Consider the following 27,228-nt stretch of genomic DNA (forward strand, 5'->3'; position numbering starts at 1 on the left):
TGGCCACCTCACTGCATCTAACTACCTGTTGTGTTGAGTGAGAACCCACCTCACTGCATCTTAAGTACCTTTACTGTTGAGTGAACCCAGCTCACTGCATCTAACTACCTGTTGTGTTGAGTGTGAACCCACCTGGCCACCGCACTGCATCTAACTACCTGTTGTGTTGAGTGAGAACCCACCTCACTGCATCTTAAGTACCTTTACTGTTGAGTGAACCCAGCTCACTGCATCTAACTACCTGTTGTGTTGAGTGTGAACCCACCTGGCCACCTCACTGCATCTAACTACCTGTTGTGTTGAGTGAGAACACACCTCACTGCATCTTAAGTACCTTTACTGTTGAGTGAACCCAGCTCACTGCATCTAACTACCCAGTACCTGTTGTGTTTACTTAACCCACCTCATCACTGCATATACCTAGCCTTGTGTTGAGTGAACCCAGCTCACTGCATCTAATTACCTGTTGTGTTGAGTGTGAACCCACCTGGCCACCTCACTGCATCTAACTACCTGTTGTGTTGAGTGTGAACCCACCTGGCCACCTCACTGCATCTAACTACCTGTTGTGTTGAGTGAGAACCCACCTCACTGCATCTTAAGTACCTTTACTGTTGAGTGAACCCAGCTCACTGCATCTAACTACCTGTTGTGTTGAGTGTGAACCCACCTGGCCACCTCACTGCATCTAACTACCTGTTGTGTTGAGTGTGAACCCACCTGGCCACCTCACTGCATCTAACTACCTGTTGTGTTGAGTGAGAACCCACCTCACTGCATCTTAAGTACCTTTACTGTTGAGTGAACCCAGCTCACTGTATCTAACTACCTGTTGTGTTGAGTGTGAACCCACCTGGCCACCTCACTGCATCTAACTACCTGTTGTGTTGAGTGAGAACCTACCTCACTGCATCTTAAGTACCTTTACTGTTGAGTGAACCCAGCTCACTGCATCTAACTACCTGTTGTGTTGAGTGTAAACCCACCTGGCCACCTCACTGCATCTAACTACCTGTTGTGTTGAGTGTGAACCCACCTGGCCACCTCACTGCATCTAACTACCTGTTGTGTTGAGTGAGAACCCACCTCACTGCATCTTAAGTACCTTTACTGTTGAGTGAACCCAGCTCACTGCATCTAACTACCTGTTGTGTTGAGTGTGAACCCACCTGGCCACCTCACTGCATCTAACTACCTGTTGTGTTGAGTGAGAACCCACCTCACTGCATCTTAAGTACCTTTACTGTTGAGTGAACCCAGCTCACTGCATCTAACTACCTGTTGTGTTGAGTGTGAACCCACCTGGCCACCTCACTGCATCTAACTACCTGTTGTGTTGAGTGAGAACCCACCTCACTGCATATAGCTAGCATACCCCCGAGATGGACAAAATGGACAAACCAGGTAGAGGAAGAGGTAGAGGCAGACCCAGAGGAAGGCCACCAGGCACCGGCAGGTCTGTGGCTGTGCGAGGTGGTGTTGCTGTGATTTCATGCGGACCTGCCCCAAAATACAGTGCTCAGAAGAAGGCACGTGCCATCACTTCCCAAAATCGTGAGGAGGTGATTGAGTATTTAACACAGAACACCTCATCTCCTGCAGCCACCAGCGCTACAACAAGCACCACATCCGCTGCATTTGACACTTCGCAGGAGTTATTTGGTGGTGGTGGTGAAATCACTGATTCCCAGCCACTACTGCAACAACAACAAGAAGGCGCAGGTACACCACCTCATACGTCTGAGTTAGGTGGCGATAGTATGGACATAACGTGTGTGGATGGGGATGATGGTGGACCACCTGAAGTTGGTGCACTTGAGGAGGTGTCTGAGGAAAGCGCAGCTGGCCAGGAGGATTATGATGACGATTATACGGATACCACATATGTTCCCGGTAGAGGAGATGACCAGGGGGACAGTTCAGAGGAGGAGTCAGAGAGGAGTAGGAGGAGACGACTCCATGATAGAAGCAGAGGGAGCTCGTCCTCAGAAACAGCTGGGGGCAGTGTCCGGTGCCATGTATCGCCAGCTATGGCCAGGGAGCACACATGCCCTTCAACGACAGCTGCTGCTGATGCCACCGTAGCGCCATCACCCCAGGGGGGCTCAGCGGTTTGGAAATTTTTTCACGTGTGTGTCTCAGATCAGAGCAAAGCCATCTGTTGTCTCTGCCAGCAAAAATTGAGCCGTGGAAAGGCCAACTCTCACGTAGGGACAAGTGCCTTACGAAGGCACCTGGAGAGAAGGCACAAACAGCTATGGCAAGAACACCTGAGTAAAAGCAGCACTCCTCAAAAGACAAGCCAAACTCCTTCTCCTCTTCCTCCTTCAGGTGCATCGTCTTCATCCACTTTCTCCCTTGCACCTTCACAGCCACCCTCCTCCACTTCGCCTCTTCCCTTGAGCGGTTCCTTCTCCTCTGCCCACAGCAGTACCCAGCTGTCCGTGAAGGAAGTATTTGAGCGGAAGAAGCAAATGTCTGCCAGTCACCCTCTTGCCCGGCGTCTGACAGCTGGCGTGGCGGAACTATTAGCTCGCCAGCTATTACCATACAAGCTGGTGGAGTCGGAGGCTTTCCGTAAGTTTGTGGCCATTGGTACACCGCAGTGGAAGATACCAGGCCGCAATTATTTTTCTCAAAAGGCCATACCCAAACTGTACCGTGCAGTTGAGAGGCAAGTGGTGTCATCTCTGGCACACAGCGTTGGGTCAAGGGTCCACCTGACCACGGATGCCTGGTCTGCCAAGCACGGGCAGGGCCACTACATTACATACACAGCCCATTGGGTCAACCTGGTGACCGATGGCAGCAAGCAGGGAGTACGTGGCTGCGCAGAGGACCGACTTGTCACACCTCCACGACTTGCAGGTAGGCCTCCAGCCACCTCCTCTCCACCTGCTATCACCGCTTCGCTGTCGTCATCCTCCTCCTCCTCCTCCTTGGCTGGTGCCGCCATCTCCTCCCCAGCTACACAGCCCCAGCACCCCAGGGCCTATGCTGCATGCCAGGTGCGACGGTGTCATGCAGTGTTAGACATGTCTTGCCTGAAAGCGGAGAGTCACACTGGAGCAGCTCTCCTGGCTGCTCTTAACAAACAGGTGGAGCAATGGCTGACCCCGCACAAGCTTGAGATCGGCAACGTGGTGTGTGACAACGGCAGCAATCTTATTGCTGCGTTGAATTTGGGAAAGCTGACACACATACCCTGCATGGCACATGTGCTTAATCTGGTCGTGCAAAGATTTGTGTCCAAGTACCCAGGCTTAGAGGACGTCCTGAAGCAGGCCAGGAAGTTGTGTGGGCATTTCAGGCGCTCTTACAAGGCCATGGCACGCTTTGCAGAGATTCAGCGTAGAAACAACTTGCCGGTGAGACGCCTGATTTGCGATAGCCCGACTCGCTGGAATTCCACCCTGCTGATGTTCTCTCGCCTGCTAGACCAGGAGAAAGCCGTCACCCACTACCTGTATCATTACAGTACAAGGACACAATCTGGGAGGATGGGGATGTTGTGGCCCAACAACTGGACACTGATGCGAAATGCATGCAGGGTCATGGAGCCCTTTGAGGAGGTGACCAAACTGGTGAGTCGCGATGAGGGCACCATCAGCGACTTGATCCCCTACGCCTACTTCCTGGAGCGTGCCGTGCGTAGAGTGGTGGATACAGCTGTGGAGGAGCGTGAACAAGAAAGAGTTAGGGCAGCAGGATTCATTGGAGCCATTTACACACGAACCCGATGTTTCCACAACACCGGCGGCAGCACAGAGGGGGGAGGAGGAGGAAGAAGAGGAGTCGTGTGGGGAAGGAGAGGAGTCAGACTCTGATGCTGGTGATGATGAGGAAGGTGTTTCTGTGGAGGAGGAAGAGGCGGCGGAAGGAAAACAACCGCGGCAGCCATCACAAGGGGCTTCTGCTGCTCCACGTTCCCGTGGTATTGTTCGTGGCTGGGGGGAGGAAGAGGAGTTGCGTCCCGTCACTGTGGAAGAGCAAGAGGAGATGGAGAGTACCTCTGCATCCAGCTTTGTGCAGATGTCCTCTTTCATGTTGTCCAGCCTGTTGAGGGACCCCCGTATCAAAAAACTCAAGACGAATGACCTGTACTGGGTGGCCACGCTACTAGACCCTCGGTACAGGCACAAAGTGGCGGACCTCTTACCAACTCAACAAAAGGCGGAAAGGATGCAGCACTTGCAGAACAAGCTGTCGATGATGCTTTACAATGCGTTTAAGGGTGATGTGGCTGCACAACGCAATCAAGGTACCACTGGCAGTAACCCTCCTCCTCCCAAGTCCACGCAGGCAAGAACAGGACGCTCCAGCGATCTCAGGGTGATGTCGGACATGCGGACGTTCTTTAGTCCAACTCCTCGCCATAGTCCTTCCGGATCCACCCTCCACCAACGCCTGGACCGGCAGGTAGCCGACTACCTGGCCTTGAGTGTGGATGTAGACTCTGCGAAAAGCGACGATGAACCCTTGGACTACTGGTTGCGCAGGCTTGACCTGTGGCCAGAGCTGTCCCAATTTGCCATACAACTTCTCTCTTGCCCTGCCGCAAGCGTCCTGTCAGAAAGGACCTTCAGTGCAGCTGGAGGCATAGTTACTGAGAAGAGAAGTCGCCTAAGTCACGACAGTGTTCAGTACCTGACCTTTATCAAAATGAATGAGGAATGGATCACGGAGGGCTACTGCACGACCGAAGACTAAGTCAGTCCCCACACACAGCATCTCTGCCTGCAGGCCGCTTGACTGCCTTCTCCGCCACCACCAACAGGGTCCAGGACTCTAGGCGGATTCCTGAATTTTTAAGGCCGCTGCTAGCAGCGGCCGCTACACTAATTTTTCTGGTGCGTGTACATGTGCCCATCCTCCTTCGTGATCATTACCTTGCCGCGGTGAAGGGGCTTGCGCATCACAATGAAGCAATGACCGCCGGCTATTTGAGTGTCTCGGGTGGGGGTGGCACACAAAAGATATTAAGGTCGTTGCTTCATTGTGGTCAGACCAAATTTGATCAGCTGGAAAGTCACTGTTCTGTCATTCAGCTACATCAGCCGGGCAAGCATATGGGCTGAAAAGCCACCATCACTTGCACTCTCGTCACGGTGCGCACCAGTCCAGCACGGCCGTCACTACACAAACGGCTGTTTGCAGTCACTGCATACCTTTCACTGCATCTGTGACTGCACATTATACCTGGCAGTCAGTGGCAGTGCATAACTTGCACTTGAATGGATACACTTTCAAACAATTTAAAAATACAACCATCTAAACTTTCAAACAATTTAAAAATACAACCATCTAAACTTTCAAACAATTTAAAAATACAACCATCTATCATTTTCAAAAAATTTAAAAAAAGGGCAAAAAAACTTGCCCTCCGTAAAACATTCTTGGCAAATGCTTTCGACTTGGTTTGTCTTCCACTGGCTCAAGGGTCCATCTGACCACAGATGCCTGGTCGGCAAAGCACGGTCAGGGCAGCTACAGCATGGGTCTCAGCAGGCTCCCACTTCGGGCCGGAATCCAACCTTCATTCCCCGCGGTGACAATGGCAGACTTGCCCTCCATAACGGATTCCCGTTAAAGGATTTAAAGTTGGTTCATTTCAATTAGGGCCGCAAAAGGTCCTCCTGAGTCCTGTATTGTTATTTTTGGTCACTACCTCGGGGCGGGCGTGCATGCCTGCCTGCTTCCCTCCTTGCCTGGATGTGTGGTGGTAGACGTTGATCAGGCTCCAACTCCGGAACGCAATACAAGAGGGAGCTCGTCCTCAGAATCAGCTGGGGGCAGTGTCCGGCGCCATGTATCGCCAGCTATGGCCAGACAGCCAACATGCCCTTCAACGTCAGCTGCTGATGCCACCGTAGCGCCATCAGCCCAGGGGGGCTCAGCGGTTTGGAAATTTTTTCACGTGTGTGTCTCAGATCGGAGCAAAGCCATCTGTTGTCTCTGCCAGCAAAAATTGAGCCGAGGAAAGGCCAACTGTCACGTAGGGACAAGTGCTTTACGAAGGCACCTGGAGAGAAGGCACAAACAGCTATGGCAAGAACACCTGAGGAAAACCAGCACCCCTCAAAAGACATGCAGCGGAGAACAACCGTGGCAGCCATCACAGGGGGCTTCTGCTGCTCCACGTTCCCATGGTATTGTTCGTGGCTGGGGGGAGGAAGAATGGATACACTTTTAAACAATTTAAAAATACAACCATCTAAACTTTCAAACAATTTAAAAATACAACCATCTAAACTTTCAAACAATTTAAAAATACAACCATCTAAACTTTCAAACAATTTAAAAATACAACCATCTATCATTTTCAAAAAATTTAAAAAAAGGGCAAAAAAACTTGCCCTCCGTAAAACATTCTTGGCAAATGCTTTCGACTTGGTTTGTCTTCCGCTGGCTCAAGGGTCCATCTGACCACAGATGCCTGGTCTGCAAAGCACGGTCAGGGCAGCTACAGCATGGGTCTCAGCAGGCTCCCACTTCGGGCCGGAATCCAACCTTCATTCCCCGCGGTGACAATGGCAGACTTGCCCTCCATAACGGATTCCCGTTAAAGGATTTGAAGTACATTCATTTCAAATACACAGCAGGGCCTCGAAAGTCCGCCTCCTGTATTGTTATTTTTGGTCACTACCTCGGGGCGGGCGTGCATGCCTACCTGCTGCCCTCCTTGGATGTGTAGTGGTAGCCGTTTCTCAGGCTCCACACCGGATTCCATCCCTCATTCCCCGGCCATTACCCGGGGTCACAAATGACAGACTTGCCCGCCTCCATATGATTCTCGTGAAAGGAATGTGGTGTCATCTTTGCCCGCCATAACTGGTTCTCGTTAAAGGATTTAAAGTACATTCATTTCAAATACACAGCAGGGCCTCGAAAGTCCTCCTCCTGTATTGTTATTTTTGGTCATTACCTCGGGGCGGGCGGGCGCGCATGCCTGCCCGCTGCCCTCCTTGGATGTGTAGTGGTAGCCGTTGCTCAGGCTCCACACCGGATTCAAACCTCTCATTCCCCGGCCATTACCCGGGGTCACAATGGCAGACTTGCCCGCCTCCACAGGATTCTCATTGTAGCGGTACTGAACAAGTACACAGCAAGTAGAAAATGTAAATTAAAAACAAAACGTAAGCTTTTTAACAATGCCATGGAAAGTTGAGAAGGAAGTCACACATTACCTGACATCACTGAGTGAGGAAGAGCAATCACGCCATGTTGCGCAGTAGTCCAGCATGGCCGTCACTACACAAACAGCTGTTTGCGGTGCGTTACACAGTGAGTTTGGTGTGTCAGTGTGAAGCAGTACTCTAATTACACTACCTGTTTGATGTATACACATGCAAGATGTTTGAAAGCACGTTAGGCCTGCAATTTAGCATTCAATGTGATTTCTGCCCTTAAAACGCTGCTTTGCGTCACATCCAGATTTTTCACCGGGACTTTTGGCATGTATCCCACTCCGCCATGCCCCCCTCCAGGTGTTAGACCCCTTGAAACATCTTTTCCATCACTTTTGTGGCCAGCATAATTTTTTCTATTTTTCAAAGTTCGCCTCCCCATTGAAGTCTATTGCGGTTCGCGAATTTTTCCGCGAACCGAACCTTCCACGGAAGTTCGCGAACCCGGTTCGCGAACTGAAAATCGGAGGTTCGCGACATCTCTAATTATGAAAAGTGGCCAGCCGACCGTAGAATGATCTCACCTCAGTGTACTGCTGGTTAGCCCATATGGGTGTCCCAGCTCGCAGGCTTTGTCCCTTTGAGCCAGGGACCAGGCTCCTGGCAACCGGGATTCCTTTGTTCCTCTCCTCTCGCAGCTGTGGATAGCACCACTCGCCTTGCAGTCACTAGTGTTCTGCACAATGCAGGTGCTCAGTGGCCATGGCGAGCACCAATCGTATGAGTATATTCCCTTTTGTAGAGGGATCGGTGTGCAAGCTGTCTTCCACCTTCCAACACAAGCGTTACCTGCACTCTGCAGGCGCTTGTTAGCTGGTAGTGTATAATGGAGTTGGCAGGGGTGAGGTGCAAGTCACAGGGGAAGGAGGGAGCGCACTGAATTAGACCCTAGCCACAGGGGTCAGTAACAAGAAAAAAATACATATATCCAGGCACATCGCCTCTAGTTAGGACATTAAATAAGTTATTAAGGAAAGGGAGGTGCTGAAGGAGGTGTGGCCAGAAAACAGCAAAAATCTATTAACTCTTCGCACTCTCGCATGCAAATGTTCAAACAAATGCATTCACAGATTCACTCATCCAGGCACAACTGTTATCCCTACAGCTAAGGTAAAAGCCGGGGTCTTAGTTCACAGAAGAATGCATTCGTATGCTTAGTCACCTATACTGTGCAGAAGTACCCAGGTAAACATAGGTGTCCTAACTCTGGCCCTGTAACATGCATAGTGCAGACATGCAAACACATTCATTGCATCAAACCTATCAATGGATTAGGAGCACACATCCTAACTTCCTCTCCTGGGAAAGACAGTGCATCTTACCAATCGCACAAGGGAGCTAACGTAATGTGTCCATGTGCACCATGCGCATACACCAGCATAAGCTGTCTGCATGCTGACAAACACATACAGGGGAGGAGGGAGTGCACCGAATTAGACCTTAGCCACAGGGGTCAGTAACAAAAAAAGATACATATATCCAGGCACATCGCCTCTAGTTAGGACATTAAATAAGTTATTAGGGAAAGGGAGGTGCTGAAGGGGGTGTGGCCAGAAAACAGCAAAAATCTATTAACTCTTCGCACTCTCGCATGCAAATGTTCAAACAAATGCATTCACAGATTCACTCATCCAGGCACCACTGTTATCCCTACAGCTAAGTTACAAGCCGGGGTCTTAGTTCACAGAAGAAGAATGCATGTCTGCACTATGCATGTTACAGGGCCAGAGTTAGGACACCTATGTTTACCTGGGTACTTCTGCGCAGTATAGGTGACTAAGCATAAGAATGCATTCTTCTGTGAACTAAGACCCTGGCTTTTAACTTGGCTGTAGGGATAACAGTGGTGCCTGGATGAGTGAATCTGTGAATGCATTTGTTTGAACATTTGCATGCGAGAGCGTGAAGGGTTAATAGATTTTTGCTGTTTTCTGGCCACACCCCCTTCAGCACCTCCCTTTCCTTAATAACTTGTATAATGTCCTAACAAGAGGCGATGTGCCTGGATATATGTGTTTTTTTTCTAGATTAGGGAATCTTCCTGGAGGAGCTTTATTGCTCCCCTGATAGATAAACTTCCTTGTAGCAGAGGTCTGGGCTGGAAGGAACACTGTTTTCTAAAAAAAAAAAACAGGCTAATAAATGAAAGGGGCGCTCCAGTGCATATTTTGTGTGCATTTTTGTATGATTGTGCGGATGGCGTATTTCAACCAGTGAATCCGTACGTCACAGGGTGCCCCAAGCCTTTGCCTGGACTGCCTGTGCCCAGAAACAACCAAGGAGAGATATATGGGTGTGCTCATACTTGCTCTGTCCTGGTTGCAGTGGTCCAGATGTTGCTCATCATTCAGTCATAGCGTCTGGACTGCTGGCAGCACCTGAGGAATAGAGAGATCCCTGAATATTGTACAGGAGGTTATTTCACACACACAGGTGATCATTTACTGCTTGTTGTGACACTGCTGTGCCCCTCCCCACCCATCACACACGGCCGTCATGCGGGTGTCTCCTGAAATTATCCAATTATACCTGTTTGTCCAGTATGAGTAAAGCTGCAGCCTCGTCCCGCAGTCTATAGAAACCATGGGCCTGATTCACAAAGCGGTGCTAACAGTTAGCACGCTGGTGAAAAGCCCTTTATCACGCCTAAATTCAGTTTAGGCATGATAAGTTTAGGTGTGATAAGTTTAGGTGTGATAAGTTTAGGCATGATAAGTTTAGGTGTGATAAGTTTAGGCATGATAAGTTTAAGCACCAAGGGCCTGATTCACAAAGCGGTGATAACTCAGTTATCACGCCTAAAAGACTTTAGGGGCTCGATTCACAAAGCGGTGCTAACCCAGTTAGAGACTTTAGGCATGATAACTATTGCACCACTCTGGTGAAAAGCCAGTTTAGGTGTGATAAGTTTAGGCATGATAAGTTTAACCACTTGAGGACCCACCCTTTACCCCCCCTTAAGGACCAGCGCTAGTTTGATTGATCTGTGCTGGGTGGGCTCTGCAGCCCCCAGCACAGATCAGGGTGCAGGCAGGGAGATCAGATTGCCCCCCTTTTTTCCCCCCTATGGGGATGATGTGCTGGGGGGGTCTGATCTCTGCTGCCTGCGAGTGGCTGGCGGGGGGGGCACCTCAAAGCCCCCCTCCGCGGCGAAATGCTCCCCCTCCCTCTCCTACCTGGCCCCCTTTGGTAAGCCGGGCTGCACAGGACGCTATCCGTCCTGTGCAGCCAGTGACAGGCTGTCTCCTGTCACATGGCGGCGATCCCCGGCCGCTGATTGGCCGGGGATCGCCGATCTGCCTTACGGCGCTGCTGCGCAGCAGCGCCGTACAAATGTAAACAAAGCGGATTATTTCCGCTTGTGTTTACATCTAGCCTGCGAGCCGCCATCGGCGGCCCGCAGGCTATTCACGGAGCCCCCCGCCGTGATTTGACAGGAAGCAGCCGCTCGTACGAGCGGCTGCTTCCTGATTAATTAGGCTGCAGCTGGCGACGCAGTACTGCGTCGCTGGTCCTGCAGCTGCCACTTTGCCGACGCACGTTATGAGTGTGCGGTCGGCAAGTGGTTAAGGGCTTGATTCACAAAGCGGTGATAACCCAGTTATCACACCTAAAAGACTTTAGGCGTGATGACCTTTTCACCACTGAGTTATCACCGATTTTTCCTGCTCTTCGTGCGAAGTTACCGCGCGTACGCACGTGAGAGCGCGCGCAAAGTCCCATAAGGCGGTAACTTAGTTTCTTCTTATCATGCCTAAAGTGAGTTTAGGCGTGATAAGGGCCTTTTCACCAGCGTGCAAACACTTTGCACCGCTTGGTGAATCAAGCCCTAGGTGTGATAAGTTTAGGCATGCTAAGTTTAGATAAGTTTAGATCGCTTGCAAAGTCCCGCACGCAAAGCAGCACCATTAAACTTTATACGAAGTGCACCAGACTTTGCTAGCGTAAAACTTTTGATCAGCTGTGCACTGCGGTGCTAACGCAGTTGGCGCTTAAACTTATCATGCCTAAACTTATCACACCTAAACTTATGCCTAAACTTATCACACCTAGGGCTTGATTCACAAAGCGGTGCAAAGTGTTTGCACGCCAGTGAAAAGCCCCTTATCACGCCTAAACTCACTTTAGGCGTGATAAGAAGAAACTCGCGCGTACGTAAGTGCGCGCGCAGCACCCGACGCTTCGCGCAAAGCTCCCATTAAACCCTATGGGACTTTGCGCGCGCTCTCACGCGCGTACGCGCGGTAACTTCGCGCGAAGAGCAGGAAAAAGCGGTGATAACTCAGTGGTGAAAAGGTCATCACGCCTAAAGTCTTTTAGGCGTGATAACTGGGTTATCACCGCTTTGTGAATCAAGCCCCTAAACTTATCACACCTGGGGCTCGATTCACAAAGCGGTGCTAACCCAGTTAGAGACTTTAGGCATGATAACCATTGCACCACTCTGGTGAAAAGCCAGTTTAGGCGTGATGGGCTCGATTCACAAAGCGGTGCTAACCCAGTTAGCATGCCTAAAAGACTTTAGGCATGATAACCATTGCACCATGCTGGTGAAAAGCCAGTTGAGGCGTGATAAGTTTAGGTGTGATAAGTTTAGGTGTGATAAGTTTAGGCATGCTAAGTTTAGATACGTTTAGATCGCTTGCAAAGTCCCGCACGCAAAGCAGCGCCATTAAACTTTATACAAAGTGCACCAGTCTTTGCTAGATTAAAACTTTTGATCAGCTGTGCACTGCGGTGCTAACGCAGTTGGCGCTTAAACTTAGCATGCCTAAACTTATCACACCTAAACTTATCATGCCTAAACTTATCACACCTAAACTTATCACACCTAAACTTATCATGCCTAAACTGAGTTTAGGCATGATAAAGGGCTTTTCACCACGGTGCTAACTGTTAGCACCGCTTTGTGAATCGAGCCCCATAAGTTTAGGCATGATAAGTTTAGGTGTGATAAGTTTAGGCATGCTAAGTTTAGATAAGTTTAGATCGCTTGCAAAGTCCCGCATGCAAAGCAGCGCCATTAAACTTTATACGAAGTGCACCAGTCTTTGCTAGCATAAAACTTTTGATCAGCTGTGCACTGCGGTGCTAACGCAGTTGGCGCTTAAACTTATCATGCCTAAACTTATCACACCTAAACTTATCATGCCTAAACTTATCACACCTAAACTTATCACACCTAAACTTATCGGGCTCGATTCACAAAGCGGTGATAACCCAGTTATCACGCCTAAAAGACTTTAGGCGTGATGACCTTTTCACTTTTTTTGACCAGTTATCACCGATTTTTCCTGCTCTTCGCGCGAAGTTACCGCGCGTAAGCGCGTACGCGCGTGAGAGCACGCGCAAAGTCCCATAGGGCTTAATGGGAGCTTCGCGCGAAGCGTCGGGTGTTGCGCGCGCACTTACGCGCGTACGCGTGGCAACTTCGCACGAGTTTCTTCTTATCATGCCTAAAGTGACTTTAGGCGTGATAAGGGCCTTTTCACCACGGTGCTAACACTTTGCACCGCTTGGTGAATCGAGCCCATCATGCCTAAACTGAGTTTAGGCATGATAAAAGGCTTTTCACCAGGGTGCTAACTGTTAGCACCGCTTTGTGAATCAGGCCCCAAGAGCTCGATTCACCAAGCGGTGCAAAGTGTTTGCACGCCAGTGAAAAGGCCCTTATCACGCCTAAACTCAGTTTAGGCATGATAAGCAGGCATTCACGCGAAGTTTCCGCGCGCAAAGTTTTGCGTGCGCGCACGCGCGCGTGCGTGCGCACTGCCCCACGCTTCGCGCGATGCGCCCATTGAACCCTATGGGACTTTGCGCGCGCACTTACGCGCGTACGCGCGGTAACTTCGCGCGAAAGACAGAAAAAATCGGTGATAACTCAGCAGTGCACTGCTTATCACGCCTAAAGTCTTTTAGGCGTGATAACTGAGTTATCACCGCTTGGTGAATCGAGCTCCAACTGCGTTAGCACCGCAGTGCACAGCTGATCAAAAGTTTTGCGCTAGCAAAGTCTGGTGCACTTTGCATTGAGTTTAATGGCGCTGCTTTGCGTGCGGGACTTTGCACGCTATCTACACTTATCTAAACTTATCACGCCTAAACTTATCACACCAGGGGCTTGATTCACAAAGCGGTGCTAACAGTGAGCACGCTGGTGAAAAGCCCTTTATCATGCCTAAACTCAGTTTAGGCATGATAAGTTTAGGTGTGATAAGTTTAGGTGTGATAAGTTTAGGCATGATAAGTTTGGGTGTGATAAGTTTAGGCATGATAAGTTTAAGCACCAACTGCGTTAGCACCGTAGTGCACAGCTGATCAAAAGTTTTGCGCTAGCAAAGTTTGGTGCACTTCGCATAGAGTTTAATGGCGCTGCTTTGCGTGCGGGACTTTGTGCGCTATCTACACTTATCTAAACTTAGCATGCCTAAACTTATCACACCTAAACTTATCACACCTAAACTTATCACGCCTAAACTGGCTTTTCACCAGCATGGTGCAATGGTTATCACGCCTAAAGTCTCTAACTGGGTTATCACCGCTTTGTGAATCGAGCCCCAGGAGCTCGATTCACCAAGCGGTGCAAAGTGTTTGCACGCTGGTGAAAAGGCCCTTATCACGCCTAAACTCACTTTAGGCATGATAAGGAGCTTCTCGCGCGAATTTTCCGCGCGCAAAGTTTTGCACGCGCGCCCGCACGCGTGCGCGCGATGCGCCCATTAAACCCTATGGGACTTTGCGCGTGCGCCTGTGTGGGTGCGCGCGCAAAACTTTGCGCGCGGGAAAATTCGCGCGAAGAGCAGGAAAAAGCGGTGATAACTCAGTGGTGAAAAGGTTATCACGCCTAAGGGGCTTGATTCACAAAGCGGTGCAAAGTGTTTGCACGCCAGTGAAAAGCCCCTTATCACGCCTAAACTCACTTTAGGCGTGATAAGAAGAAACTCGCGCGAAGTTTCCGCGCGTACTCGCGTACGCGCGTAAGCGCGCGCAGCACCCGACGCTTCGCGCGAAGCTCCCATTAAACCCTATGGGACTTTGCGCGCGCGCCTGTGTGGGTGCGCGCGCAAAACTTTGCGCGCGGGAAAATTCGCGCGAAGAGCAGGAAAAAGCGGTGATAACTCAGTGGTGAAAAGGTCATCACGCCTAAAGTCTTTTAGGCGTGATAACTGGGTTATCACCGCTTTGTGAATCGAGGCCAAAGTCTTTTAGGCGTGATAACTGAGTTATCACCGCTTGGTGAATCGAGCCCTAGGCATGATAACCTTTGCACCACACTGGTGAAAAGCCAGTTTAGGCGTGATAAGTTTAGGTGTGATAAGTTTAGGTGTGATAAGTTTAGGCATGCTAAGTTTAGATAAGTGTAGATAGCGTGCAAAGTCCCGCACGCAAAGCAGCACCATTAAACTCTATGCGAAGTGCACCAGACTTTGCTAGCGCAAAACTTTTGATCAGCTGTGCACTGCGGTGCTAACGCAGTTGGGGCTCGATTCACAAAGCGGTGCTAACCCAGTTAGAGACTTTAGGCATGATAACCATTGCACCACTCTGGTGAAAAGCCAGTTTAGGTGTGATAAGTTTAGGCATGATAAGTTTAGGTGTGATAAGTTTAGGCATGCTAAGTTTAGATAAGTTTAGATCACTTGCAAAGTCCCGCACGCAAAGCAGCGCCATTAAACTTTATACGAAGTGCACCAGTCTTTGCTAGCGTAAAACTTTTGATCAGCTGTGGACTGTGGTGCTAACGCAGTTGTCGCTTAAACTTATCACACCTAAACTTATCACACCTAAACTTATCATGCCTAAACTTATCACACCTAAACTTATCACACCTAAACTTATCATGCCTAAACTGAGTTTAGGCATGATAAAGGGCTTTTCACCAGGGTGCTAACTGTTAGCACCGCTTTGTGAATCGAGCCCTTGGTGCTTAAACTTATCATGCCTAAACTTATCATGCCTAAACTTATCACACCTAAACTTATCACACCTAGGCCTCGATTCACAAAGCGGTGATAACCCAGTTATCACGCCTAAAAGACTTTAGGCGTGATAACCTTTTCACCACTGAGTTATCACCGCTTTTTCCTGCTCTTCGCGCGAAGTTACCGCGCGTACGCGCGTGAGAGCGCGCGCAAAGTCCCATAGGGCTTAATGGGAGCTTCGCGCGAAGCGTCGGGTGCTGCGTGCGCTCTTACGCGCGTACGCGAGTACGCGCGGAAACTTCGCGCGAGTTTCTTCTTATCACGCCTAAAGTGAGTTTAGGCGTGATAAGGGGCTTTTCACTGGCGTGCAAACACTTTGCACCGCTTTGTGAATCAAGCCCCTAAACTTATCATGCCTAAACTTATCACACCTAAACTTATCACACCTAAACTTATCATGCCTAAACTGAGTTTAGGCATGATAAAGGGCTTTTCACCAGCGTGCTAACTGTTAGCACCGCTTTGTGAATCAGGCCCCTTATCAAAGATATCACACCTTGGGCCTGATTCACAAAGCGGACCAGAAATCATACCTTAACCATATATGGGCTCTATCTCACAGAACCGTACAGGTCAGGGCAGATTTACTAATATTTTCAGGTCTGCCTTGATGTACCCAGCAGCCTGATACCAAACATGAGGGGTGGGACCCCTGTGGCAGTGGTGCTCAGCAGAGCTCGAATATTCGAGTATCTCGAATATTCGAGCTCTTTTTCAGCTATTCGAGCTCGGTATTCGAGCTCCGAATAGCTGCAGCTATTCGAATGGGGTATTCGAGTAAACTCGAATAGCCCATTCACTATTCGAGCTATTCGAGCAAACGGCGCTATTCGAGCTCGGGTACCGAGCTCGAATAGTGTCATAGCCCAGATTGATGTCCTTAGAGCCAATCAGAGGGCTCCCAGGCCCTCTGACGGCAGCCAATCACAGAGGGGGACCCTGGCCAGCCCCTACCCTATAAATAGCGGCCGCCATGTTAGGTTTCTCCGTCCTTGCCTGAGACTTGCATAGAGAGAGAGTTGCTCCTTTGTGCTTTGGCTTAGCAAGAGCTTTATTGTGGTCATTTACCTAGCGTTTTTGCTCACATACACCTCCTATACACACCTATATTGTTGTTAGTTAGATAGACATTGTATTTTAGTTAGTAGCTTTTGTGTTACATAGACAGAGACAGCTGCTGCAGGCAAGCTTACACAGCTTTAGGCCTCAGGGCCTGCCTGTGTGGGCAGCTGTTCTCTCCTGTCCTCTGTTAGTTTATTTCTCTCATCTATACCAGTATTTCTGCTGTCCTTTACTACTGATTGATTCTGTATTTAGTATTGTAGTTATACTGTACTAGGACACTCACTGTCACTGTTCATAGGCTAAGGCTAAGGCTACTAGCTCCTGCGTGTGTGCACTCACTGTCTTGTACACACACACTCTATTTCCTTCTGATTACTGATTGATTATTGTAATTAGTTGTACTTACTGTTACTACTTACTCTTACTGTACTAGGAGTCTAGGACACTCAGTCACTGTTCATAGGCTACTAGCTCCTGCGTGTGTGCACTCACTCACTGTCTGTGTACTGTAGTGTACACACACACTCTATTTCCTTCTGATTACTGATTGATTATTGTAATTAGTTGTACTTACTGTTACTACTTACTCTTACTGTACTATAGGAGTCTAGGACACTCAGTCACTGTTCATAGGCTACTAGCTCCTGCGTGTGTGCACTCACTCACTGTCTGTGTACTGTAGTGTACACACACACTCTATTTCCTTCTGATTACTGATTGATTATTGTTAGTTGTACTTACTGTTACTACTTACTCTTACTGTACTAGGAGTCTAGGACACTCAGTCACTGTTCATAGGCTACTAGCTCCTGCGTGTGTGCACTCACTCACTGTCTGTGTACTGTAGTGTACACACACACTCTATTTCCTTCTGATTACTGATTGATTATTGTAATTAGTTGTACTTACTGTTACTACTTACTCTTACTGTACTATAGGAGTCTAGGACACTCAGTCACTGTTCATAGGCTACTAGCTCCTGCGTGTGTGCACTCACTGTCTGTGTACAACACACTCTATTTCCTTCTGAAGTTCTGATTACTGATTGATTATTGTAATTAGTTGTACTTACTGTTACTACTTACTCTTACTGTACTAGGACACTCAGTCACTGTTCATAGGCTAGCTCCTGCGTGTGTGTGTGCACTCACTGTCTGTGTAGTGTGTACACACTACACACACTCTATTTCCTTCTGATTACTGATTGATTATTGTAATTTCTAGTTGTACTTCCTGACTGTTACTACTTACTTACTGTAGTAGGGACACTCACTCAGTCACTGTTCATAGGCTAGCTCCTGCGCGTGTTTGCGCGTGCGTGCACTCACTGTCTGTAGTGTACACACACTAAATTTCCTTGTGATTACTACTGATTATTGTAACTGCTAGTTGTACTTCCTGACTTTTACTACTTACTTACTGTACTAGGGACACTCACTCAGTCACTGTTCATAGGCTAGCTCCTGCGCGTGTTTGCGCGTGCGTGCACTCACTGTCTGTAGTGTACACACACTAAATTTCCTTGTGATTACTACTGATTATTGTAACTGCTAGTTGTACTTCCTGACTTTTACTACTTACTTACTGTACTAGGGACACTCACTCAGTCACTGTTCATAGGCTAGCTCCTGCGCGTGTTTGCGCGTGCGTGCACTCACTTTCTGTAGTGTACACACACTAGATTTCCTTGTGATTACTACTGATTATTGTAACTGCTAGTTGTACTTCCTGACTTTTACTACTTACTTACTGTACTAGGGACACTCACTCAGTCACTGTTCATAGGCTAGCTCCTGCGCGTGTTTGCGCGTGCGTGCACTCACTGTCTGTAGTGTACACACACTAAATTTCCTTGTGATTACTACTGATTATTGTAACTGCTAGTTGTACTTCCTGACTTTTACTACTTACTTACTGTACTAGGGACACTCACTCAGTCACTGTTCATAGGCTAGCTCCTGCGCGTGTTTGCGCGTGCGTGCACTCACTGTCTGTAGTGTACACACACTAAATTTCCTTGTGATTACTACTGATTATTGTAACTGCTAGTTGTACTTCCTGACTGTTACTACTTACTTACTGCACTAGGGACACTCACTCAGTCACCTCACCCACCAACCCACTCCATTAAAGTACCCCACTTTTAACCCGCCCTTTTAAAAAACTTTTGTCTTTACGCCCAAAACATCGAAGATGTCTGGAAGTGGCAGCCAGCGCGGTTTGGGCAAGGGGAAGGGCAGCAAGGGAATCAGGAGGAGAGGGAGCAGCATTGTGGCAGGCCGCAGCCGCGCCACCATGCACAGTTCCGCAGCAGCAGCAGCAGCGTCAGTGGCTAACATTCCTCCCATAGCCACTGGCCGTGGACGCCTTGGGCGCCGCCCAGCAGGAGCATCTGCAACTCACGCTGCAGAGACACAGCAGCAGCAGCGTGTAGCACCTGCTCCGATTTTCCTCCAGCCGGGTCGGAAACGTCCCATTGAGGAAAAGCATGCAGACACTGTGGTGCAACTCATGACGGAGGATGAGCAGCCCGCCATCAGCTCTGCATCCGAGGCCTCCACCCTCACCACCACCACCACCACCCCTGTTCGCAGCAGCCGCCCAGCAGGGTCTGGGGAGGAGGCCAGTTCACCGTCACAAGTTGGCGACCTGTCACTCAGCAGTATTTTTACCCCAGGCACCATCAGGGTATTGTCTGCTGTTGTTGGCGATTTTGAGGAGGAGATGCTGATGGGCACTTTGGGGGAGGAGGGATTGGACAGCAAGACTGTGGCGACAGTCAAGCAGCCCATCCATGCATCAGGAGAGGAGTTTGGGGGGTCATCATCCCAGCAGGACATGTTTCAGGAGGGGGAGGATGATGATGACACGGTGACAGACAGAGACTGGGTGCCACCACCTCCAGGGGATGTCGTCATCAGCAGCTCTGAGGAGGAGGAGGAGGATGCGCTTGTGGGCCTTGCAAGGAGGCGCATCATTGCAAGCATTGGCAGCAGTAGGCAGGTCCCACAGCCTGCTGGTGTCTCAGGCTCAGCAGCAGCAGCAGCAGCAGCATCTGCCAGTACCACCACCAGCCGCACCCAAGCCCCCCCCCAACCACCACAGGGAGACAGGCGGCAGCAGCGCTTCCATGCCGTAGGGGGATGTTTCTGTCACCAATCTGGCGATTTTTCACCATGCCCACTGTGTACAGCAAGTACGCCACTTGCAACCACTGTCAGCGGAAGTTGAGCAGAGGTGTAGACCCCTTAAAGTTCAGCACCAGCTCGCTCATCAACCACCTTGCTGCGAAACATTTCCACCAGCATGAGGAGTTCCAGAGGCTGAAGGCATCTGGTGCTGGCAGTGGCACCACACCCATCACTGCACAGCCTTCAGCAGCAGCAGCAGCAACAGCAGCCACCCGCCCTCCTGCTCCTCCAGCAGCACCAGCAGGAGTGCGGAAACGCACTGCTCCTCCCCCCTCTGCAACTCCTGCCGCCGACACTGAGGCCTGTTCTGGCAGCCAGTCCTCAGTGGCCTCCTCCGCTGTGTCTGCTGATTCCCGTGCCAGCAAAAGGCCACGCCAGAGCCTTTTGAGCGAGTCCTTCCAGGGGGTGGTTAGGGCTCTGCCTCCCAGCAGCCGTCGCGTGCGGCAGCTGAACGGCTTGCTGGCACGGGCCATGTGCTCCCAACTCCTGCCGTACACGCTCGTGCAGGAGGGGAGCGACATTCGTGCGCTGCTTGCTTGCGCAGCCCCAGACTGGCAGCTCCCCAGCAGACACTTCTTTGCCCGCAAGGCCACTCCTGCACTGCACCGCTTTGTGATGGCCAATGTGGAGCGAGGGCTGGAGCACGCGGTTGGTGAAAGGGTCCACGTCACCATGGACTCCTGGAGCAGCCGCTTCGGGACAGGCCGCTACCTGTCCCACTGGGTCAGCTTGGTGGAAGGGGGTGAGGATGGGAGAGCAGCAGCGGGCACAGCAGCAGCAGCAACACAGTGGGTGGTGCCACCCCGCAGGGTCAGGGGAACTGCAGCAGGTTCCTCCGATCCTCTGCCATCCTCCGGCACACCTGGCCAAACCCCCCGCCTCAGCAGCAGCGTGAAGGCCCGCCACTGCCAAGCGCTGCTGCACTTGGTCAGCCTTGGGAAGACCAAGCTGACGGCAACCCATGTGTTGGCCAAACTCCAGGAGCAGGAGAGGATTTGGCTGACCCCCAGAGGCCTCAGAGTCGGAGAGGTGGTGGCCGACAATGGGGCCAATCTGGTTGCCGCAATAGACAGGGGAAACCTGACCCACATCCCCTGTCTTGCCCACGTGCTGAACCTGGTGGTGCAGAAGTTCTTGCGCACCTACCAGGGGATGGGCGAACTGCTGGAAACGGCAAGGAATGTTGTGCGTCACTTCCGGCGCTCGGCTGCAGCCTGTGCGAGCCTGGAAGACGTGCAAAAGGAGCTGGATCTGCCACGCCATCGGCTGATCCTTGACGTTCCGACTCGCTGGAACTCCACCCTGGCGATGTTGGAGCGTCTGGTTGAACAGAAGCACGCTGTCAACCAGTACCTTGCCCTGGCCACTGTTTCCGCCGCTCAGAGAAGGGACAAGACCAGCAACATCCCGTCCATCGTCCCGATGATGACTGGAGGCACATGCAGCAGGTGTGCTTAGTGCTGGCTCCCTTTCTGCAGGCCACTAACATGGTGAGCAGGGACCATGCTATGGTCTGCGAGTGGGTGCCCCTGGTTTGTCTGCTGAACAGGGCCCTCGATGCTTTGCTGGAACAGGGAGCGGCAGCCTTGGACCAGCAGGAGCGGCAAGCAGCTGCACAGTCCACCTCTGAGGGGGAGGAGGAGGAGGACTTGGTGGAGGTCCCTGACCTTGCTGCTGATGAGGGGGAGCAGCACAGTGCAGCTGAGTTGGTGCGGGGGTGGAGAGAGGATGAGGCTGACGAGGCAGAGGAGGAGGAGGAGGACAGCAGCACTGCCGTCGATGTGCCAGCAGACGTGGCCCGCCTCTTCCCAATGGCAGCGCACATGCTGACGTGCCTGTGCAGGGACCCCAGGGTGATCCAGATGAAGCAGAGGGAGGACATCTGGATCAGCATGATGTTGGACCCACGCCTCAAGGGGAAGTTGAGCCAGTTCCTGCCGCCTGCAGGAGGAGACCCAGCGCAACAAATAGGGAGCTTGCAGCAGGCCCTTGTTGAGCGCTTGGAGGAAGCCTTCCCCCAGCCTTCCACCCCCACTGTCCAGCAGCCAGCACAGAGGCAGCAGCAGGTGCCTGCATCCAGCAGCAGCAAGCGCCCCACAGACCTGCTGTCTCTCAGCCACGAGCTCTACAGGACTGTAGAGGCTCCGGCAGCAGCATCCTCCTCCGGTCACAGCCAGCGCCTGACCCGCATGGTGGCTGACTACATGGGGTCCTACAGCGGGCTTGACAGCGATGCCCCTGTTGATCCCATGGAGTATTGGGTCAAGCGCCTGGAGATCTGGAGCGAGCTGGCGCAGTACGCCCTGGAAGTGCTGTCCTGCCCCCCTTCCAGCGTGCTGTCCGAGTGCTGCTTCAGTGCAGCTGGTGGTGTGGTCACCGAGAAACGCTCACGTCTGTCTCACAAGTCTGTGGACAGACTGACGTTTCTCAAGATGAACCAGGCGTGGGTGGAAGGCGAGTTCCTGGCCCCTGTTGTCGGCGAGAGGGGGACATGAACTGGCTAAGAACCATCGTTAATGTGCCTTACCACCCTTTACCACCTCCTGGCTCCTGCTCACTAAGCCAGCCTGGTTCACTTTGACTATTACGTCGCCTGCAGCCACACATTTTACACCTACAGTGGGCTGCTGTGTACTGCCCTTCTGCTGTCTGTCTGTGCTTCCCACTGCCAGGGTACACAGATTTACCTTCTGCTGCCACTCTGCCACCAGCTATTACGTCAAAAAATAGCTATATCTGTGTAATTGGTTGTAAAACCAAAACTCCAAAACCATTAAAAAAAAAAAAAGGTTTAATTTTTCTGAGGTGCCCGGGTTGAAAACTGTGTTGTCCCAGTTGTGTATTGGACACGATGTGGGCTGCACGACCGCTGTCTGGGACCTCCTGTTGTGTTTATTTACAGCCCTGGTATCACCGCTAGGTACCAGGGCTATTATGTCATGCTGCCTACCTGCTGCCACACTCACACTACTCCTCCATTCCTCCTGCTGATGCTGCTGTCTGTCTGTGTTTCCCACTGCCAGGGTACACAGAATTACCTTCTGCTGCCAGTCTGCCACCAGCTATTACGTCAAACAATAGCTGCTCACATAATTACTCCTCCATTCCTACTGCTGCTGCTGTCTGTCTGTGTTTCCCAACGCCAGGGTACACAGATTTACCTTCTGCTGCCACTCTGCCACCAGCTATTACGTCAAAAAATAGCTATATCTGTGTAATTGGTTGTAAAACCAAAACTACAAAACCATTAAAAAAAAAAAAGGTTTAATTTTTCTGAGGTGCCTGGGTTGAAAACTGTGTTGTCCCAGTTGTGTATTGGACACGATGTGGGCTGCACGACCGCTGTCTGGGACTTCCTGTTGTGTTTATTTACAGCCCTGGTATCACCGCTAGGTACCAGGGCTATTATGTCACGCTGCCTGCCTCATTGACTGCCTGCTGCCACACACTCATCCTCCTCCTCCTGCTGCTGAATTTACCTCCTGCTGTCTGTGTGTTTCCACTGCCAGGGAGCACATACAATGGCGCTTCCAACATGCGTGCGCCACCAGCTATTTGTTACGCTCAAAAATAGCTGCATTTCTTTAAAAAAAAAAAATTGAAAAGAGAAATAAGTGAAGAAGAAGACGATATAGAAGAAGATGAAGAAGATGAAGAAGATGAAGAAGAAGAAGATGAAGAAGAAGAAGAAGACAATATAAAAGAAGAAGAAGAAGATATAGAAGAAGAAGATATAGAAGAAGAAGATATAGAAGAAGAAGAAGAAGATATAGAAGATAAAGAAGAAGAAGAAGAAGAAGTATATACAGTACTGAACAAAATTCTGGACACAACTTCTCTTTTCACCTTTTTTTTTTTAAAGGAACATCCCCACATAATCACTTGCTGTTGTTACTTGGAAAAAAAGATGTTTCTTGCATCATTCACCCTCAAAACAAGTGTTGGAAGCTATTTAAGGCCAATTCGAATAGTCAGCTCGAATAATGAGCTCGAATACCGACTCGAATAGTGAGCTCGAAGTCCGAGGTCGAATCGAATAGTAAAAATTATTCGACTCGAATATTCGACTGACCTCAAATAATTTACTATTCAAATTCGACCAAACTCGAATTTTAAAAAGGGGTATTTGAGCACCACTGCCCTGTGGTATCATTAGGGCACTGTTGAACTGCCTAACTGGCAGTCTTTACCTCAGAATGTTCTGAAATGTTCTCAGAACCAACGCCAGGTAGGGCCCTCCATGCTCTGTTAGTTTGGAGGGTCTGCCAGCCTGGCAACACAGAAAATATGACACATATAGCAGTTTATGGAATATGATCTACATCTGGGATTGATAGCAGGTCATTCCTAGGTGAGGTCCTTTTGAAGCTGGCAGCAGCAAGCCACATGTCGGCTCCCCTGCTGGGGGAAGGAGCCGGAGTGTCTGAGTTTTCTCACTCTAGATGGCTTCTGTCATGGGGCTCGATTCACAAAGCGGTGATAACTCAGTTATCACGCCTAAAAGACTTTAGGCGTGATAACCTTTGCACCACTGAGTTATCACCGATTTTTGCTGCTCTTCGCGCAAATTTTCTGCGCGCAAACGCACAGGCACGCGCGCAAAGTCCCATAGGGTTCAATGGGCGCCTCGCGCTAAGCGCGAGGCGCGCGCGCAAAACTTTGCACGCGGAACATTCGAAAAAAACCCTTCTTATTATGCCTAAAGTGAGTTTAGGCGTGATAAGGGCCTTTTCACTCGCGTGCAAACACTTTGCACCGCTTTGTGAATCGAGCCCATGGTGCTTGTCACCTATACCTGATGGATGGGCCATCAGCACAGCTTGAAGCCAGGGACTCTTCTGTAGCAGATTAGGCCCCAGGCTCATTAGCATATCAAAAGAGCCATCCTGCAGTTAGGCGGATGCTATCTCTCTGCTGAGAAAAGACTCAGCTGCTCCTACACACTCAACCCAGATTCTATCGATTTGAAGCGCAATCGATGCAGAGAATCGAGTGCGATCGCTTTTCTTCACGGGCGGTTACAGGACGCGCCTGCGGCCCCGCAACCGTCCGTGACAACACCTTGAGCCTGATTCACAAAGCGGTGCAAAGTGTTTGCACGCAAGTGAAAAGGCCCTTATCACGCCTAAACTCACTTTAGGCATGATAAGAAGGGATTCACGCGAATTTTCCGATGCGCCCATTGAACCCTATGGGACTTTGCGCGCGCGCCTGTGCGTGTGCGCGCGCTAAACTTTGCGCGCGGAAAATTCGCGCGAAGAGCAGCAAAAATCGGTGAGAACTCAGTGGTGCAAAGGTTATCACGCCTAGGGCCTGATTCACAAAGCGGTGATAACTCAGTTATCACACCTAAAAGACTTTAGGGGCTCGATTCACAAAGCGGTGCTAACCCAGTTAGAGACTTTGGGCTCGATTCACAAAGCGGTGATAACCCAGTTATCACGCCTAAAAGACTTTAGGCGTGATGACCTTTTCACCACTGAGTTATCACCGCTTTTTCCTGCTCTTCGCGCGAAGTTACCGCGCGTACGCGCGTTCGCGCGTTCGCGCGTGAGAGCGCGCGCAAAGTCCCATAGGGCTTAATGGGAGCTTCGCGCGAAGCGGGGACGCTGCGCGCGCACGCGCGCGGGTGCGCGCGCGCAACTTCGCGCGAGTTTCTACTTATCATGCCTAAAGTGACTTTAGGCGTGATAAGGGCCTTTTCACCACGGTGCTAACACTTTGCACCGCTTGGTGAATCGAGCCCTTTAGGGGCTCGATTCACAAAGCGGTGCTAACCCAGTTAGAGACTTTAGGCATGATAACCATTGCACCACTCTGGTGAAAAGCCAGTTTAGGGGCTTGATTCACAAAGCGGTGCTAACAGTTAGCACCCTGGTGAAAAGCCCTTTATCATGCCTAAACTCAGTTTAGGCATGATAAGTTTAGGTGTTATAAGTTTAGGCATGCTAAGTTTAGATAAGTGTAGATAGCAGTGCAAAGTCCCGCACGCAAAGCAGCGCCATTAAACTCTATGCGAAGTGCACCAGACTTTGCTAGCGCAAAACTTTTGATCAGCTGTGCACTGCGGTGCTAACGCAGTTGGCGCTTAAACTTATCATGCCTAAACTTATTACACCTAAACTTATCATGCCTAAACTTATCACACCTAGGGCTCGATTCACCAAGCGGTGCAAAGTGTTAGCACCGTGGTGAAAAGGCCCTCTTCACGCCTAAAGTCACTTTAGGCATGATAAGAAGGGCTTCGCGCGAAGTTTCCGCGCGTAAAGTTTTGCGCGCGCTCCCGCGTGCGTGCGCGCGAAGCGCCCCGCACTTCGCGCGATGCGCCCATTAAACCCTATGGGACTTTGCGCGCGCGCCTGTGCGGGTGCGCGCGCAAAACTTTGCGCGCGATAACTTCGCGCGAAGTGCAGGCAAAAACGGTGCTAACTCAGTGGTGAAGAGGTCATCACGCCTAAAGTCCTTTAGGCGTGATAACTGGGTTAGCACCGCTTGGTGAATCGAGCCCCTAAACTTATCACACCTAGGGCTCGATTCACAAAGCGGTGCTAACCCAGTTAGCATGCCTAAAAGACTTTAGGGGCTCGATTCACCAAGCGGTGCAAAGTGTTAGCACCGTGGTGAAAAGGCCCTTATCACGCCTAAACTCAGTTTAGGCATGATAAGAAGGGCTTCGCGTGAAGTTACCGCGCGAACGCGCGTTCGCGCGTACGCGCGTAAGTGCGCGCGCAGCACCCGACGCTTCGCGCGAAGCTCCCATTAAACCCTATGGGACTTTGCGCGCGCTCTCACGCGCGTACGCGCGAACGCGCGTTCGCGCGGTAACTTCGCGCGAAGAGCAGGAAAAAGCGGTGATAACTCAGTGGTGAAAAGGTCATCACGCCTAAAGTCCTTTAGGCGTGATAACTGAGTTATCACCGCTTGGTGAATCGAGGCCTAGGGCTCGATTCACAAAGCGGTGCTAACCCAGTTAGCATGCCTAAAAGACTTTAGGCATGATAACCATTGCACCATGCTGGTGAAAAGCCAGTTTAGGCGTGATAAGTTTAGGTGTGATAAGTTTAGGTGTGATAAGTTTAGGCATGATAAGTTTAGATAAGTTTAGATCGCTTGCAAAGTCCCGCACGCAAAGCAGTGCCATTAAACTTTATACAAAGTGCACCAGTCTTTGCTAGCGTAAAACTTTTGATCAGCTGTGCACTGCGGTGCTAACGCAGTTGGCGCTTAAACTTAGCATGCCTAAACTTATCACACCTAAACTTATCACACCTAAACTTATCATGCCTAAACTGAGTTTAGGCATGATAAAGGGCTTTTCACCAGGGTGCTAACTGTTAGCACCGCTTTGTGAATCAGGCCCCTAAACTTATCATGCCTAAACTGAGTTTAGGCATGATAAAGGGCTTTTCACCAGGGTGCTAACTGTTAGCACCGCTTTGTGAATCAGGTCCCTTATCAAATATATCACACCCTATCGAAGTTATCACATCTTATCAAAGATATTACACCTGATCAAAGTTATCACATGTGATCAAACGCTCATTATCAGAGTAGCATAAGAAGCGCTACAAACTTATGCCTGCTTATTGGCAATGGCCCCTGCGGGTTCCTAGCGCTCGCTATGCTACTCTGATAAGGCGTGATAACTTTTGATAACGTGTGATACCTTTGATAAGGTGTGATATTTGTGTTATCACGGTTTAGTGAATCAAGCTGCTATAGTGCGTTATACAGTAAGGCCTTGTTCCCACTATATGTTCTGACATGCGCATTCCCGCAGCGCGTATGAAGTGCAACACACAA

General features: G+C 50.3%; 1 protein-coding gene across 4 annotated transcripts in view; it reads right to left on the reverse strand.

The window, feature by feature from the left end:
* Nucleotides 1-27,228, reverse strand: part of LOC137543603 (NXPE family member 2-like) — a 190,971-nt gene that overhangs the window by 115,564 nt on the left and 48,179 nt on the right. For 2 of the 4 annotated variants that reach the window (XM_068264707.1, XM_068264704.1), the window contains exon 2: nt 9,493-9,565. The exons of the other annotated variants lie outside the window; for them this stretch is intronic. In XM_068264707.1, the coding sequence (XP_068120808.1) occupies nt 9,493-9,534 (42 nt within the window). In that variant the 5' untranslated portion in view covers nt 9,535-9,565. The remainder of the gene's footprint in view (nt 1-9,492; nt 9,566-27,228) is intronic. 4 annotated transcript variants of the gene reach the window in all.

The sequence above is a fragment of the Hyperolius riggenbachi genome, unplaced genomic scaffold (assembly GCF_040937935.1).
Source record: "Hyperolius riggenbachi isolate aHypRig1 unplaced genomic scaffold, aHypRig1.pri scaffold_115, whole genome shotgun sequence".
NCBI classification, from domain to species: domain Eukaryota; kingdom Metazoa; phylum Chordata; class Amphibia; order Anura; family Hyperoliidae; genus Hyperolius; species Hyperolius riggenbachi.